The sequence below is a fragment of the Stegostoma tigrinum genome, chromosome 25, assembly GCF_030684315.1.
Source record: "Stegostoma tigrinum isolate sSteTig4 chromosome 25, sSteTig4.hap1, whole genome shotgun sequence".
Classification (NCBI taxonomy): Eukaryota; Metazoa; Chordata; class Chondrichthyes; order Orectolobiformes; family Stegostomatidae; genus Stegostoma; species Stegostoma tigrinum.
In genome coordinates, this window is record NC_081378.1 from 5,490,894 (window position 1) to 5,507,079 (window position 16,186).

Consider the following 16,186-nt stretch of genomic DNA (forward strand, 5'->3'; position numbering starts at 1 on the left):
AATAGCAGAACCTACTTAGCGCATTCTGTGCAAATTACATAAAGCATTTCATACAATGAATCACATTCTGAAATGCAGCAAACATAGTTCTGAACTGACTTTCCTTTGCTTGCACAATAAACTACCACATGGAAAATTTTGCTGCATTCCACATATTCTTCTAGGTCTATTTAGCAAATGTCAAGTGCACCAATTTATTAAAACTTCAAACACAACTGAATTCATTCAAATTTATAAAATTTTATTTTACAGAAATTTATTATAGATATGCAGACTTATTCAGTAACACATGGTTATCATTTAGAGTTATTCTACAGTTTGTTCAATTTATTTCTTAATTTTTACAATAATGTTACATCAGTCTCTTTTACTAGACAAAACCAGGCAACTTTTCAAATTCTCAGTCAATATATACCAAGAAACTCAAATGAAATCCACGTCAAGTCTTCCATTTGCTTTGCATTTATCCCGTGAAGATTGCTGCTGTAAGACATCTTATCCCTCTTCATCTGAACTTTCTGGTTCTTGACTTCTTGTCTAACGATGGAGAAGAAAATAAGAATTGTAACTATAAATAAGATTTCTTTTTACACATTGTATTTTGCTTCTCTCTCTATTAAGTGTCTCCAAAATATTAACCTCCAGAGTGAAGATAACATGCCACCAAGTCTTAAGTGACTTTTTAAAGCTACTGCCTAGAGATTTATCCAGTAGGCCACAGATAACTTGTTGGTATTCTTCCTCCTCCTTTTCTATTGGTTGGACTAAGATTTAGCTTTAGCTTCAGATTCAAGAGTCTCCATAAAATAAAATCTCTTGGAGTGGGCACTATAAGCAAAACAGTTAATCATGCTCATTAAATTGCAGGGTGTTTTTAAACTTTAAAGGCTAGATGACATTTTCATGGAATCGGCCAATTAATTCTGATGGAATAGCAGGCAGACAGTATGATTCATTGTCTTATGATTAAGTGGGACTCCAGTAGATTCTTTGTTTTTCTTCTGCATCTCAAACCAAGAACAATAATTTGCTGCAGGGAACTACACTGGAGGTGTTTCCGTGATGGTGCTGTCAGTCCAGAATTCTCTGGTCAAATCTGATCCCAATAAAAGAAAGTGTAGGAAGATACATGGCCCACTCCCTCCCCCTTCACTTCCTGTACGATTAGAAACAAAATATTCAAACTGGAGCTATGTCATTCTCCTTCACAAAATAGTGCATTTTATCTTGTTTAGTGACTTCTTGTTAACAAGCTGGAGATGAGTTAGCAATTAAACTGCTTTTAATGAAAAGCTTATTCCCCCAGTATCTATACTTGGTCCTCAATCACAGGCTTTTCAATAACGTTTAAAGGAAAATTGTGAGGAATCACTTCAAATCTTTCAGCCTTTGACATTTTCCACCACCCAATAGACTGACACAGAGAGAACCACTAGTGAGGTTTATTGAGAAAAAAGGACTTCAAGTGATCATTGCACTGTCACAAACTCTGAAACAGTAGCGGAATAAAGACAATTCCATACTTGAACTAGGTTTCCACCTGGAAGCATTTTGCTGAAGTAAGTATAAAGTAAGCATTTAAATAAACTGTATCAAACTGGTAATCAGTGTAAATTGAATCATTAAAAACAGCAAAATGTCACTGTCTTTAGTTTGCAATAAAAGTAAGCAATTAACTATGCCTCTTCTGAGACTTAATGCTGTTCATGCACCTCTCAAACCAGTAAAGCTTCTATTCTGTGTCTACTCCAAACTTCCCACATACTAATGCCAGATTTTCTGATCAAATGATAGTTTGCACACAGTGAATCTATCGACAGCTGTTACAAGTTGGTAGCTTATGGAGTCCACTGTGCAAAATCAAGTGTTAAATAAACAGAATTCTAAATGAACAAGAGTTGTCAACAAACAGTTGCTAATTTTACATCTTTTCTCTTCCCAGTTTACTAACTGCCTTCACTAGTCCACATTGTTGTACCTTAGGCCCAAGAGAGTGGAATGATTTGCATCAATGTTGCCTCATTTCCCCCCAACATCATGGTGTTTGCTTTGGAACTTCTGCAGCCCAAACCAAATGGTCTAACTATTCCCCTGAAAGTATAATCTGGTGCAACGTATTGCTGCAACTAGCAGCCTTATATAGGACTAACAAAATCATGTTCAAAAATCATGCACAGAGCTGAAATATAAACTCATGTCTTTTGACTGAGGGTATTTACCTTCTGCCACTAAAAAATGGCAACCTGCCAGTATCCTGGCCCATTCATTTTGCGGAAGAAATCAAATAATATTTTATTCTGACTGCAGGAGTTAAATTAGAATCTTGTTTTTCTTGTAACTTATTTTTTATACATTATAGTTTAGTTCAGTTACAAAAGAATCAAACAGTTCTAAATTTAGCTTACCAGTTTAAGAAAATCAATTAGTTTGTGTGCATCTTCCCCTCGTGACAGATCCACAAAATCTTTTGGCAGCCGATAACTTAAATAGGGACTGGGCTGTACAGTCATTTCACTTGTGATATAGCGAAAGGCTGGTGAGTCCTAGGAAAGATAGTAAACCACCGAATCAAATCAGGAGCCAGATAAACGCAGCGTGCAGGAGAAAAAAACAAACTAGCCCCAAAGAACTTCTGAAGAAACTCAGCAAGTCTGGCAGTATCTGCAGACAGAAAAACTGAGTTAATGTTCTTCAAAGTAGAGTCAGACTGGACATGAAATGCTGTTTCTCTCACTTTCCATAGAAACTGCTAGATCAGAGTTTCTCCAACATGCTCCCTGTTTCAGGTCTCCAGCATCCGCAGGATTTTGCTTTTATTCAAAGTAACTTATTCACAAAACATGGGCAAAATCAAAAAACGCTCAACAGCTAAAAGATGAAATTAACTAGCTGAAGTCTTGTGTAGTAATGAGGTTATTGTCTGAAGCTCAATGATTCACAACAGAACACAACTACTTTGAAAGCAAAATGTATTAAAATATTGCACCTTGATTGCAAAAATATTCCAGTGAAGTTAACAAATGGTAGGAAGGATGAGGAAGAATCATAATTGTTATGTGTATTTTGATTTCATTTCAATTTTAATTTGAACCGATTCCCTCCTAACACAATTAGCTGTGGTTTTGGTGGTTGCACTCTTTTGCCTGACTCACAAGATTCCAAGTTCAAGTCCCACTCCAGGGCTTCAGCGTAAATGTTATGGCTGACACTCCACGCAGTTCAACGGGAGCCCTTCACTGCAGAAGGTGCTCCACCAAAGTCCCACTCTGGCCCTGCTTGGGTTGATGTAAATGATTTACTATGCTATTTATTGAAAAAGAGCAGGGCAGTTATCCCTATTGTTCTGGCCCTCAATTAACAACAAAAACAGATGGTTATCACACCACAGTTTGTAGGAGTTGTTGTACATAAAATTGGCTGCCATATTTCCCACTTACAATAATGGCAATAGTTCACAAGTATGGCATTTGGTGTGGAGAACTTTGAGATGTCCAGTTGTTGAGAGAAATGTTATACAAAACCATCAGCAAAGCCACTTTCAATCACTGGGCTGAGGCTATTCTTGCTGGAGCATTGAGGACTGAGGGGTGACCTTATAGAGGTTTATAAAATCATGAGGGGCACGGAGAGGATGAATAGTCAAGGTCGTCTCCCCAGGGTAGGGGAGTCCAAAACTAGACGGCATAGGTTTAAGGTGAGAGGTGAAACATTTAATAGGGATCAAAGGGGCAACTTATTCCACGCAGAGGGTGATGCATGTATAGGATGAGCTGCCAGAGGTGGTTGTGGATGCTGGTACAATGCACATATTTAAAAGGCAGAGTGGTACAAGACTAGGAAGGTTGAGAGGGATATGGGCCAAGTGCTGGCAAATGGGACTGGATTAATTTAGCATATCTGGTCGGCATGGATGAGTTGGTCTGAAGGATCTGTTCTGTGCTATGTAATTCTGATTTTGGGTCAATTGAGTTGCCTTCATATTCTAGACAGAATGAGAATTGACTGTCCGTAGGACTGCTTTAACAAAAGTTGAAAAGAGCTGTGAACTGACGGGGCCACCAAAGGTTCCCCTCTAAGTCACACATGTTGACTTGGAGACACTGCCCTTTTTGACATCATTTTTGAGGCACATGTCTGGAATTCTCCATTTATTGCTAGCCTGAACATAGAAAACAAAACAGGCAGTGGTATTTAATAATACAAAACAAAACAGGTCCAACATACTTCTCAGGAATGTTATCAAATGAAAAACCCAATACTGAGCTGTATAAATAAATATTGAAACAAACAACCGATACCTTGGTCAAAGAGGCTATGATAATATGATGCAATTAAAAGCAAACTAAAGGAAACTATAGACTTTAGGAGGTAGAAGATAACTGCCAAAAGTGTGGCAAAAGTCAGGGACATATAAGAATGTATAATTGGGAAGACCCAGGGATCTGAAGGTTGTAGATCTGGAAGAAGTTACAGAAATTAGGAGTGCGGCTTTGAAAGAATTTAAAATACTCGGAGACTATTTTGAAAAAAAAAGACATTCCTGGGCAGGTGGAGTTTTAGATGAGTTGAAGCTTACAGGAAGTGCAAGGTGTACAGTTACTGAGGACAGCATTGGAATAGTTGAGTCCAGAGGTAGCAAAGGCACAAATAAAGGTTTCAACGGCAGATGAAATGAAACAAAGGCACAGATGAGTTAATGGTGCAGATCTAGAAGTAGTTTGCCCTGGCATTGGAGTCTAGAAGCTCAGCTTGGTGTGAAAAAGGAAGACTTTCATTACCACAGGCTATCCTAAAGCCAATTAAATATTTTCAAAGCTCAATCACAGATGTAACGCTGCAATTTGCAAACAGGACGCTCTCACAAACAGCAATACGACGATGATCACTGCAGTCACAGAAATTTGAGGGTGCATACATGAGGATCAATGGTTGGCACAACATCGTGGGCTGAAGGGCCTGTGATATTCCACGTTCCACGTGATGTGATTGAGGAATAAATACTGGTAAGGACACTAGGGTTAACGTCACTGTTCTTCCAAGATTGTGCAATGGTATCTACTGGATTTAACAGGGACAGTAACAACTGCTGATGCTGGAGTCAGAGATAACACAGTGTGGAGCTGGAGGAACACAGCAGGCCAGGCAGCATCAGAGGAGCAGGAAAGATGATGTTTCGGGTCAGGGCTGAAATTTTTTCTGAAGAAGGGTCCGGACCCGAAACGTCAGCTTTCCTGTTCCTCTGATGCTGCCTGGCCTGCTGTGTTCCTCGAGCTTCACGTGATGTTATCTACTGGGTTTAACACCTTTTTCAGCTTTGGAAAGGAATGCCCATTAGAAAAGAGCAAAATACCAAGTTAGTTTGGAAGAATACATAAACAAAATACTGCAAATGCTAGAAATCTGAAGTAATGACAGGAAATATTTGAACTACTTATCCATATCTATAGAGAGAAACAGAGTTAAAGTTTTATATTGATGACCTTCCAACAGAATGGGAAGAGAATACAGAAGTAACAGATTTTAAGCAGAGACACAGAAATGGGTAAAGGGAATAAGATGGGGAAAAAAAAACAGAAGGGAAGGAGGAATGAGAGGGTGCAAGGCAGGAGAAATTAAACAACCAAGTGAACGAAGTGCAAGGTTATTTGTTTAGAGCTAGGGAACAAAGAGATGCAATTACATTGATCAGAGTAACCTGCAGGAGAATCTCAGAAAAATATACTACATCAGTGAATAAATTGCTGAGAACTCTTACAGGATCCTTAAGGTCCCCTTTACTGATTGTTTGTCCAGATGTCAGCTCTTCCCAACTGAAAAGCAGAGAGTCGGTCACCTCTCCAAATGGGTTAAAATCAATCAGCCACACCTTGCCCTATAAAAATAGATTGTAGAAAAGGTTTCAAAATGTTAATTTTCCACTAACAAAACTTACCTTTGAGAAAAGAATGATGTAAAGCATACTCTTGAGATAAAGTTGAAATAGGAGCATAAATTAATGGCATGGCAAATGAATAAACTACCCTAACAAAGCTGAAACTTTATTCCAGAAATACAGGCTGAAGAAATCAAGGAATATGGAGTTGATCGAGGATCAGACACATGATCACACTGAATGGTGCAGCAGGCTCAAAGGGGCTAGTTTCTATGTTTCTCTGACTTTCAGACCTTCACTAGTGAATGTGAAGGCTCAGGTGTGGCTAGTGCTGGGCATAGGTCCAAAATAAACTACCACATAACTTAGTTCGAGAACCACCATTACGTTCAGGTTTGCACAGTGAGTCAACAGTATCCAACCAGCAACTCTAGAGACCCACAGTTCTGAATACTTACAATACAGCCTTTAATACTCTCCTAACTCAACAATATTTCACCACGCATTAGGATTCATAAGTTGTCCTCTTAATTCAAGAGAAAACAGAGCATGTGACCTTCTATAGCTCTGCCTGGTAATAATCTCATGCAGTCCAGTTACCGGGGACTGGGTGCAAGTTGAGACAATCTGAAATCCAAATGCCAACTCTCACATGGGCATAAAAGGATAGATGAGCTGGCTTTGCTGTGGGCAGATTTACACACACTCAGGTTTACTGATTCAGACACCCTGATCAGACAGCGAGAGACAGCAAGTTTCACAGCAAGAGAGGAGGACGCGGACAGAAAATGGAAACAGCAGCTGCTGAGAACAACTGAAGAACAGACTAGTCTTTGTGAGCCACAGGTAGAATACAGGTGGGAGTGTGACGTCTGTCGAAGAGACAGAACCTGGCTGGGCCAGGAGAGGTAGTCACTGGAGTGACTGGGCTACCTAGAGTCGATTTGGAGATTCTCATAATATTGAGGAATACAACTTCTGACAGACACAGAATGTTAAGACTCAGAAAAAACAGGGAGAAGCATCCAGCTGGAAGCTGGGAGTAACATTCTACTTATTCCTGTAAAGGTTACAAATCTTCAGGCTGCAGCGTATTGTATTAATGCTGTGTGGGACTGTTGCTTGTGTTAGGAAATTAAGGGGATATCTTTGGTGTAATTTGCTGTACAGGTTGCCGACTAAATAATGTTCAGGCGATGTTGTCTTTATTGTTTGCTACTGTAAACTCCTTGAATGTGAAATCTTGTCACGAGTCTTTAAGTCAGTCACTGGAAATACAAATTTATTTTCAATAGTTAATAGTCTTTTCATAATAATATGACAACAAAATTCAAACAGAAAACAATGGACTCAAAGTTTAAAAAAATTTTGTTAATATTGATGCTATACTGTTCCAAATGTCATTTGAGAACCAGCAACTCGATATACTAACAAGAATATTAAATTTTAACTAGCTCTCCATAAACCATAGTCTACACCCACATGGTCTATTAACACTGAAGTGTGACTACTCCTGCAGTAGAGAACACCTCCTTACAGTTGAGATTAAGAACTTTTTAGGCAGCAAAATATAGGAGCACTATCTGCCTACGTCAGCAATGGACGTTAGCATTTTTACAGACATTGCAGAGTTAAGTTTTAAAAGTTGAGGAGCAAGTTATAGGTGTTTTGAGAAGGAAAAGCAGCACATCAGTTGCAGAATTAATCACTCATTTTCAACTGCTTTCTTTCATAGCTGGGATTTACTGGGTATTTAGTCAACTGATGGTTCTCAATAAAATCTTCTGGTGAGTGACTGCAGGCTTGGCAACAGACTGTTTGAATGGCCTCTATGTCAGCTCAGAACACTATTAAATAATGTGGCGGGTGGAGATTTGATAATTCTGTAATGTGCAAATATTTCAATTTCTATAAAGTACAAGGTCCCAGGTTCATTCCCAGGCAGAGCAGGATTTGGCTGCACTTCCTGCTCATTTGCCAGTGGCGGGGGGGGGGGGAGAGAGAACTAGCCAGAATTTCACTTATTCAGCTTTTCTTCGTTCACATTCTCCTCATTTACTTACCTCTGTCTCTATGGCTCTCGGGGGGGGGAGAGAGAGAGGGGGGGGAAAGAGAGAGAGGGGGGGGGAGAAGAGAGAGGGGGGGGGAGAAGAGAGAGGGGGGGGGAGAAGAGAGAGGGGGGGGGAGAAGAGAGAGGGGGGGGAGAAGAGAGAGGGGGGGGGAGAAGAGAGAGGGGGGGGGAGAAGAGAGAGGGGGGGGGAGAAGAGAGAGGGGGGGGGAGAAGAGAGAGGGGGGGGGAGAAGAGAGGGGGGGGGGGAGAAGAGAGGGGGGGGGGGAGAGAGAGGGGGGGGGGGAGAAGAGAGGGGGGGGGGGAGAAGAGAGGGGGGGGGGGGAGAAGAGAGGGGGGGGAAGAGGGGGGGGGGAAGAGGGGGGGGGGGAAGAGAGGGGGGGGGGGAAGAGAGAGGGGGGGGAAGAGAGAGGGGGGGGGAAGAGAGAGGGGGGGGGAAGAGAGAGGGGGGGGAAGAGAGAGGGGGGGGGGAAGAGAGAGGGGGGGGGGGGGAAGAGAGAGGGGGGGGGGGGAAGAGAGAGGGGGGGGGAAGAGAGAGGGGGGGGGGGAAGAGAGAGGGGGGGGGAAGAGAGAGGGGGGGGGAAGAGAGAGGGGGGGGGGGGAAGAGAGAGGGGGGGGGGAAAGAGAGAGGGGGGGGGGAAGAGAGAGGGGGGGGGGAAGAGAGAGGGGGGGGGAAGAGAGAGGGGGGGGGGGGAAGAGAGAGGGGGGGGAAGAGAGAGGGGGGGGGAAGAGAGAGGGGGGGGGAAGAGAGAGGGGGGGGGAAGAGAGAGGGGGGGGGAAGAGAGAGGGGGGGGGAAGAGAGAGGGGGGGGGAAGAGAGAGGGGGGGGAAGAGAGAGGGGGGGGGAAGAGAGAGGGGGGGGGAAGAGAGAGGGGGGGGAAGAGAGAGGGGGGGGGAAGAGAGAGGGGGGGGGAAGAGAGAGGGGGGGGGAAGAGAGAGGGGGGGGGAAGAGAGAGGGGGGGGAAGAGAGAGGGGGGGGGAAGAGAGAGGGGGGGGGAAGAGAGAGGGGGGGGGAAGAGAGAGGGGGGGGGAAGAGAGAGGGGGGGGGAAGAGAGAGGGGGGGGGAAGAGAGAGGGGGGGGGAAGAGAGAGGGGGGGGGAAGAGAGAGGGGGGGGGAAGAGAGAGGGGGGGGGAAGAGAGAGGGGGGGGGAAGAGAGAGGGGGGGGGGAAGAGAGAGGGGGGGGGGAAGAGAGAGGGGGGGGAAGAGAGAGGGGGGGGAAGAGAGGGGGGGGGGAAGAGAGGGGGGGGGGAAGAGAGGGGGGGGGGAAGAGAGGGGGGGGGGGAAGAGAGGGGGGGGGAAGAGAGGGGGGGGGGGAAGAGAGGGGGGGGGAAGAGAGGGGGGGGGAAGAGAGGGGGGGGGAAGAGAGGGGGGGGGGAAGAGAGGGGGGGGGAAGAGAGGGGGGGGGAAGAGAGGGGGGGGGAAGAGAGGGGGGGGGAGGAAGAGAGGGGGGGGAGGAAGAGAGGGGGGGGGGGAAGAGAGGGGGGGGGGGGAAGAGAGGGGGGGGGGGGAAGAGAGGGGGGGGGGGGAAGAGAGGGGGGGGGGGGAAGAGAGGGGGGGGGGGAAGAGAGGGGGGGGGGGAAGAGAGGGGGGGGGGGAAGAGAGGGGGGGGGGGGAGAGAGGGGGGGGGGAAGAGAGGGGGGGGGGAAGAGAGGGGGGGGGAAGAGAGGGGGGGGGGGAAGAGGGGGGGGGGGGAAGAGAGGGGGGGGGGGGGGAAGAGAGGGGGGGGGGGGGGGGAAGAGAGGGGGGGGGGGGGGAAGAGAGGGGGGGGGAAGAGGGGGGGGGAAGAGGGGGGGGGGGGAAGAGAGGGGGGGGAAGAGAGGGGGGGGAAGAGAGGGGGGGGAAGAGAGGGGGGGGAAGAGAGGGGGGGGAAGAGAGGGGGGGGGAAGAGAGGGGGGGGGGAAGAGAGGGGGGGGGAAGAGAGGGGGGGGGGGAAGAGAGGGGGGGGGAAGAGAGGGGGGGGGGAAGAGAGGGGGGGGGAAGAGAGGGGGGGGGAAGAGAGGGGGGGGGAAGAGAGGGGGGGGGGAAGAGAGGGGGGGGGAAGAGAGGGGGGGGGAAGAGAGGGGGGGGGAAGAGAGGGGGGGGGGAAGAGAGGGGGGGGGGAAGAGAGGGGGGGGGAAGAGAGGGGGGGGGGAAGAGAGGGGGGGGAAGAGAGGGGGGGGAAGAGAGGGGGGGGGAAGAGAGGGGGGGGGAAGAGAGGGGGGGGGGAAGAGAGGGGGGGGGGAAGAGAGGGGGGGGGGAAGAGAGGGGGGGGGGAAGAGAGGGGGGGGGAAGAGAGGGGGGGGGAAGAGAGGGGGGGGGGAAGAGAGGGGGGGGGAAGAGAGGGGGGGGGAAGAGAGGGGGGGGGAAGAGAGGGGGGGGGAAGAGAGGGGGGGGGAAGAGAGGGGGGGGAAGAGAGGGGGGGGGAAGAGAGGGGGGGGGAAGAGAGGGGGGGGGAAGAGAGGGGGGGGGAAGAGAGGGGGGGGGAAGAGAGGGGGGGGGAAGAGAGGGGGGGGGGAAGAGAGGGGGGGGGGAAGAGAGGGGGGGGGGAAGGAGGGGGGGAGAGGGGGGAGGGGGGGGGGAAGAGGGGGGGGGGGAAGAGGGGGGGGGGGAAGAGGGGGGGGGGGAAGAGGGGGGGGGGAAGAGGGGGGGGGGGAAGAGGGGGGGGGGGAAGAGGGGGGGGGGGAAGAGGGGGGGGGGGAAGAGGGGGGGGGAAGAGGGGGGGGGGAAGAGGGGGGGGGGGGGAAGAGGGGGGGGGGGGGAGAGGGGGGGGGGAAGGGGGGGGGAGAAGAGGGGGGGGGAAGAGGGGGGGGGAAGAGGGGGGGGGAAGAGAGGGGGGGAAGAGAGGGGGGGGGGGGAAGAGGGGGGGGGGAAGAGGGGGGGGGGGAAGAGAGAGAGTGGGGGTGGAAGAGGGGGGGGCAAGGAAGAGAGACGGGAGAGTCCCTGCAAATAGTTCTTAAGCACTTCTCCAGATTTGGGGAAGGCACTCAGAAAAGGAAAAAAAATGATCACAGGCATGTTATTTTCAACACAGAAAACAATGAAAATATTATTGTTACCATTTCATTGCGATTACATACCTGACTGTCTCTGTATGCATCAAATACAACTGTAAACAGAAATGTAGAGTCATTCATAAGCTTTCTAATGCACAAGCAACTACCAAAAATGTGTTTGTGAGAATGCCGCAATACTAGACAACAAATTGAGGCTATTTTCCAGAGTGCAGAGGCAGACATCAAGATGATGATGGATTACTTCACTCTTCTATAATGCTTCAATGAGCTGCCTGTGTACACTTGCCATAATGAAGCTATATTCTTTCACCTTGCAGTAATTCAATTTTGCAACTCCCAGCTCCTCAGCTTGCATTGCAGAAAATGTACAACCAATGGTGTCTCTCTGTATCCTAATTTGCTCCCCATTTAGCTATTCAATTAGGACATCATGCACGATGTTCAAAAGGGGATAGAATTTAGTTTGCATGCCCTGGTTCAATGATCTCTTAGCCTTTAAAACAGCCACACTTAAGAGATGACATTCTTGACTTCTGAAAAGTAGTGTCATCTGGTGCTGGCGAGGCCAGTATTTGCAGCCCATCTCTGACCGTCCTTTTGAAGGTGATAGTGAGCTATGTCACTAGTCAGTATGGGATGCTGACTTAGGCAAAATCATAATAAATCTTTAGATTCTACAATGTTCCTGCGGATTGGTTGTTTGCAAACGTAACCCCACACTTCAAGGAAGAGCAAGAGAACAATGTAGGATTGACCTGACAATTATTGCTATCTGTAAATAGGAAATTTATAAAACAGTTGTAAGAAAATCATGATATAATTGAGCAGAGTCAACACTGATTTGTGAAAGACAAATCACATTTGAGAACTCTTACACATGTCTGAAGGGGGAGTTGATGAGATTTACAAGGTGAACTACTTGATGCAGTACATGGTATTTGAATTTTTTTTTGAAAATTCAATAACAATTTCAGTAACAATGTATTACACATGAGGGTGTTAAACAAATTGGTGCTCATGAGAGCTGTGGTAATAGATTAGGATGCCTGAAGGACAGATTAACAAATAAATAACCATGTGGGTATAAATGGGTTATTATTGGGTTGGCAGGCTACATAGTGAGGGATGTCCATAAGCATCGATGCTGGGGCTTCAGCTATTTACAACTTAGTCAATGGCCTGTGCGATGGGAAGTGTGCAATGTAGCCGGGTTTGTTGATAATACAAAGTTTGGTGGGAAATAAAGTTATGAAGAAGAAAGGAATTTAGATGAGTCAAGTGGTTGTGAGAGATTTGGTGGATGGAACATAAAGTGCAGAAACGTGAAGTCATCCACTTTGATAGGTAAAATGGAAAAATGTAGTATTTATTTAATGGTGGCAGATTGAGAAACGTTGGTATTTAGCTGGATCAGGTTGCATTTCCATACCAAATAAAGGAAGTTAACCTGTAAATGCAAAATGCAATTAGAAAAGCAAATGCTATGTTAGCCTTAACTGCCAAGGAAACATGCTTTCACAGGAAAGAAGTCTGGATGAGAATACAGGGCTATTTTCTCTGAAGCGTCGGAGGCTGAGGGGCATGAATAGAGTGAATAGTCAAGGGCTTTTCCCCTGGGCAGGAAGACCAAAACTATACGGCATAGGTTTAAGGTGAGAGGGGAAATATTTAAAAGGGAAAACTTCTTCACACAAAAGATAGTGTTTATGGAATGAATTGCCAGAGGAAGTGGTGGAGGCTGGTACAACATTTGAAAGGCATCTGAATGGGTACATGAATTGGAAGGATTTATAGGGATAGGGGCCAAATATTGGCAAATGGGATTAGGTTAATTTAGGATATCTGGTCAGCAAGGACGAGTTGGACCAAAGGGTCTGTTTCTGTGCTGCACATCTCTACGCCCTGCAATACTGGGTACAATCTGAGTCTCTTCATCCAAGGGAAAATTTATCTTATCCGTCTGAGAGATTGAAACTTAGATATACTTCACTGTTGTTCTGAGGAAGGTTCACTCAATCCAAAATATTAACTCTGATTTTTCTTCACAAATGCTGCCAGACCCCCTGAAATTTTCCAACAATTTGTTTTTGTTATACCTGACTGATTCCTGGGATGAGAGGATTGATTTATGATGGGAAATTGAGTAGGTGAGCCAAATTCTCTGCAGTTTGTAAACTGTTATTCTCAAAATAGTTCTCACTCGCCTTTTTTAAATAGTTTTCCTCTGTCCATTCTGCAATGCTGGATCCACCCAAGAGAACTGCCAACTTTCCTACGAACATTCAAGACACATTCTTTTGTATACCAAAAGGCAACTATTTGACTGCATGACAGTAAGCTTTCTATTTTTGCACTAAATTATTTATCACCATCACATTTTTAAAAAATTACAATAAATAATATTTCTTACAATTTCCAATTATTAGATGGGAATCATACTACAGGAAGAACAAAAATGGAGATGAAATTGCAAGATATTTTTATTCTTGTATTTCAAAATGCATTTTTTATTAAGCACTTTGAAGCTCTACACATTATAAAGGAGTTTAATGTAACTTGGATTCAGAAATTGCAGTTCAATAACTTGGAAGTTTACTCAGCACATCAGAATTTCAGTGATTACAGTGGTTCAATAGTAGTTGCTGACTGCAATTTTATTGGCACAAATCTAGCATGGTTGTTGCTTTATAGGCTGTATGTGCGTTAGAATAGGAACAAAATCATATGTAAAACTTACTCTGAATGCGTAAGAATGAATGAAGCATTTAAAGTATAGATGATGGCAGAGGAAACATTCTAGGGCTAGGTGATTCCAGAAATCAGTTCAGCTGGTAGACTACCTTGTATCAATTTATGCAAAGTTATTACAAACTTGATATTCTTTTTAAAGAAATAAAATATACTTACAATCTTCATCCAAAAACTTGTATTGTATTTGGTTTCTGAAGAAATCCAGTAGAGAACCAAGAATATTAGCTGCTTGGTTACAGACATGATCATAATACTGCGTGTGGTCTCTTTGTGCAACCCCTGGCAGAAACAAAGCCAGTAAACTGAAATCTGTTTTGGCAATTATATGTAACTAAAACATCTGAAATTGTGTTTTTTTTTTAAAAAAACAGTACCTATCAGTTTATTTTCCTTGACAAAGCATCTGAACTCCCCTCCAGGAATCAATTCACACCATTTCCTGAGAACAAGCTGAAAAGAAATCTTGATCTGAGTTGTTTCAGAGATAGTAGGAACTGCAGATGCTGGAGAATCTGAGATAACAAGGCGTATGCAGGCCAAGCATCATCAGAGGAGCAGGAAAGCTGGACGTTTTGGGTCAAGACCCTTTCAGAAGGGTGTAGGCCCGAAACATCAAGCTTTCCTGCTCCTATGATGTTGCTTGATCTGAGCTGTGACAACTTAGTTAAATATTGTTAAACGAACACTGTCATCAAGCCAGTCCAGAAAAATCAAACAAGAGGACAGGAGAATGACAATTTTTTTTATGATAGAGCATCAAATAATGGGTAGTAACCAAATAACTGACAGCAAATTTACTGCATGCCTTCCCAACTTAAAAAAAAAACTTAGTTTAATTTTGAGCATCTGTACTTCAGAAAGCCTGGGTTCCTGATTTCAATTAGTAGGTTGATCAATAATTCCAACATACTTAATTAAATCCAGTGGAGAAAATTTTGCAGTCTTAGGAGAACTTCTGGGCATTTTCTTACCTTTTGGTTCTTTGTTTTAATGTTATTGTTTCTAAATTCTGGTTTTGTAACCAAGATGGAGCCAGAGAATGGTGACTTTGTACACTTTTCACTGTACTCATGTTTTCCTACACTTGAGTGCATGTGACAATAAACTGTATTCTAACTCCAACAGTCTGAATTTTAATAAGAAGTCAGTTTTAATAATCATAAGTATCCACTTGAACTGGTGTAAAACCTGAATTTATAGCTTTTACAACTAATCGGCCAATTAAAGATCAACACATTGTCATATGTTACAAGCACATCTGTGATACGTAAAAATATTAGACATTGGCAGAAAGGAACAGGCAGTAACATGCACTCAGGCCTTCACCCTTTATGGAAAAGCTGGCAGGACATATTGATAGAGCAACTGGCAAAAAATTCATTATTCCAAGGCTCTCAAAATAAATAGAGATATCAAGTACAAATGCAGGGAGACACATACTTACTAATACTTAACATCCGCCTTGAGCAGGTGCCAGGAATTTCGATCCTATTTACTGCTTAATAGCCATGAGCACTGATAGGCTTACCATTAATTTTAACAGCAAAATTCAGGCCAACAATATATTTTTTTAAAATACTCCAGTCACATTAAACAGTACTTTTAAAAAATGGAATAAGAAACCTGGTATTTGAATCAATGATCCACACATTTACGCAAGGGACACAAGAGATTTGAAGCCGCAAACTGACTTACTTGAGGATCTACTTTAGGATCTGGTGAGTCATCAGTGCAGTGAAGAAATCTGGATGAAAAGAATCAAACAGTCAATAGATTTCTGATAAGGTCTAGAAATTACCTGGATAACAAGCAGCTTAAAAAAGTCACATGGCTACAGTTATTATTCTGAGAGATGACCATCACATGTCATTAATTTGCTGATAGTAAAAGGGTGGTTGAAGAGGTAGTCTTTCTAAAAAGCAGCTTGGATTGAACTTTGTTCATAGGCAGTGCAGTTTGATAATAGCGATGATTTGAGGGTTTTCTTTGGAATATGTCACAGTTTGATTTTAACTTCCAAATCAGTAATATGTCCCAAAATATCAGCGGTGTCCAGAAAAGTGAAATAAACAAGAAACTTCAATCAGCAGCAACTTTCTCAGCTAACTGGGAAGTATTATGGGAGGATGAACAGTGAAGGCAAAACAACCTCAATCCTCTCCACAACAAGCATTTTTTCATAATTATGCATTAAAAAAGGATTATTTTGCCACTCCTATTCACAAAAACAAGTATTAAATATTCCAACTCATTTGGAATGAACACTCGAGTAGAATTCCACGAGCACAGTACCACAGCGGTTGCACCACTGGGCTATTCATCGAGACGCTTAGATTAACAATTCAGAGATATGAGATCAAACTCATCAGGTCTGCTCGGGAGCTTAAATTTAATTAATTAAATAAATCTAGCGGTGGGGGGAGAACAAAGCTTCTATTAAAATGACGTCCAAGGAACCACTGGAAATTAATGTCCTTTAGGATAGGTTATCTGACATCCTAA

The 16,186-nt window shown here is 44.6% G+C and overlaps 1 protein-coding gene across 3 annotated transcripts in view; it reads right to left on the minus strand.

Annotated features, from left to right (window-relative positions):
- Positions 1-220: 220 nt before the first annotated feature.
- Positions 221-16,186, minus strand: part of cdc123 (cell division cycle 123 homolog (S. cerevisiae)) — a 28,982-nt gene continuing 13,016 nt past the window's right edge. For 2 of the 3 annotated variants that reach the window (XM_059654831.1, XM_048554037.1), the window contains 7 exons: positions 15,380-15,428; positions 14,059-14,134; positions 13,841-13,963; positions 10,997-11,025; positions 5,756-5,872; positions 2,406-2,543; positions 221-537 (listed from right to left, as the gene is read on the minus strand). In XM_059654831.1, coding sequence (XP_059510814.1) covers positions 496-537; positions 2,406-2,543; positions 5,756-5,872; positions 10,997-11,025; positions 13,841-13,963; positions 14,059-14,134; positions 15,380-15,428 — 574 coding nt within the window. In that variant the 3' untranslated portion in view covers positions 221-495. The remainder of the gene's footprint in view (positions 538-2,405; positions 2,544-5,755; positions 5,873-10,996; positions 11,026-13,840; positions 13,964-14,058; positions 14,135-15,379; positions 15,429-16,186) is intronic. The other variant, XM_048554039.2, reaches the window with a different exon arrangement.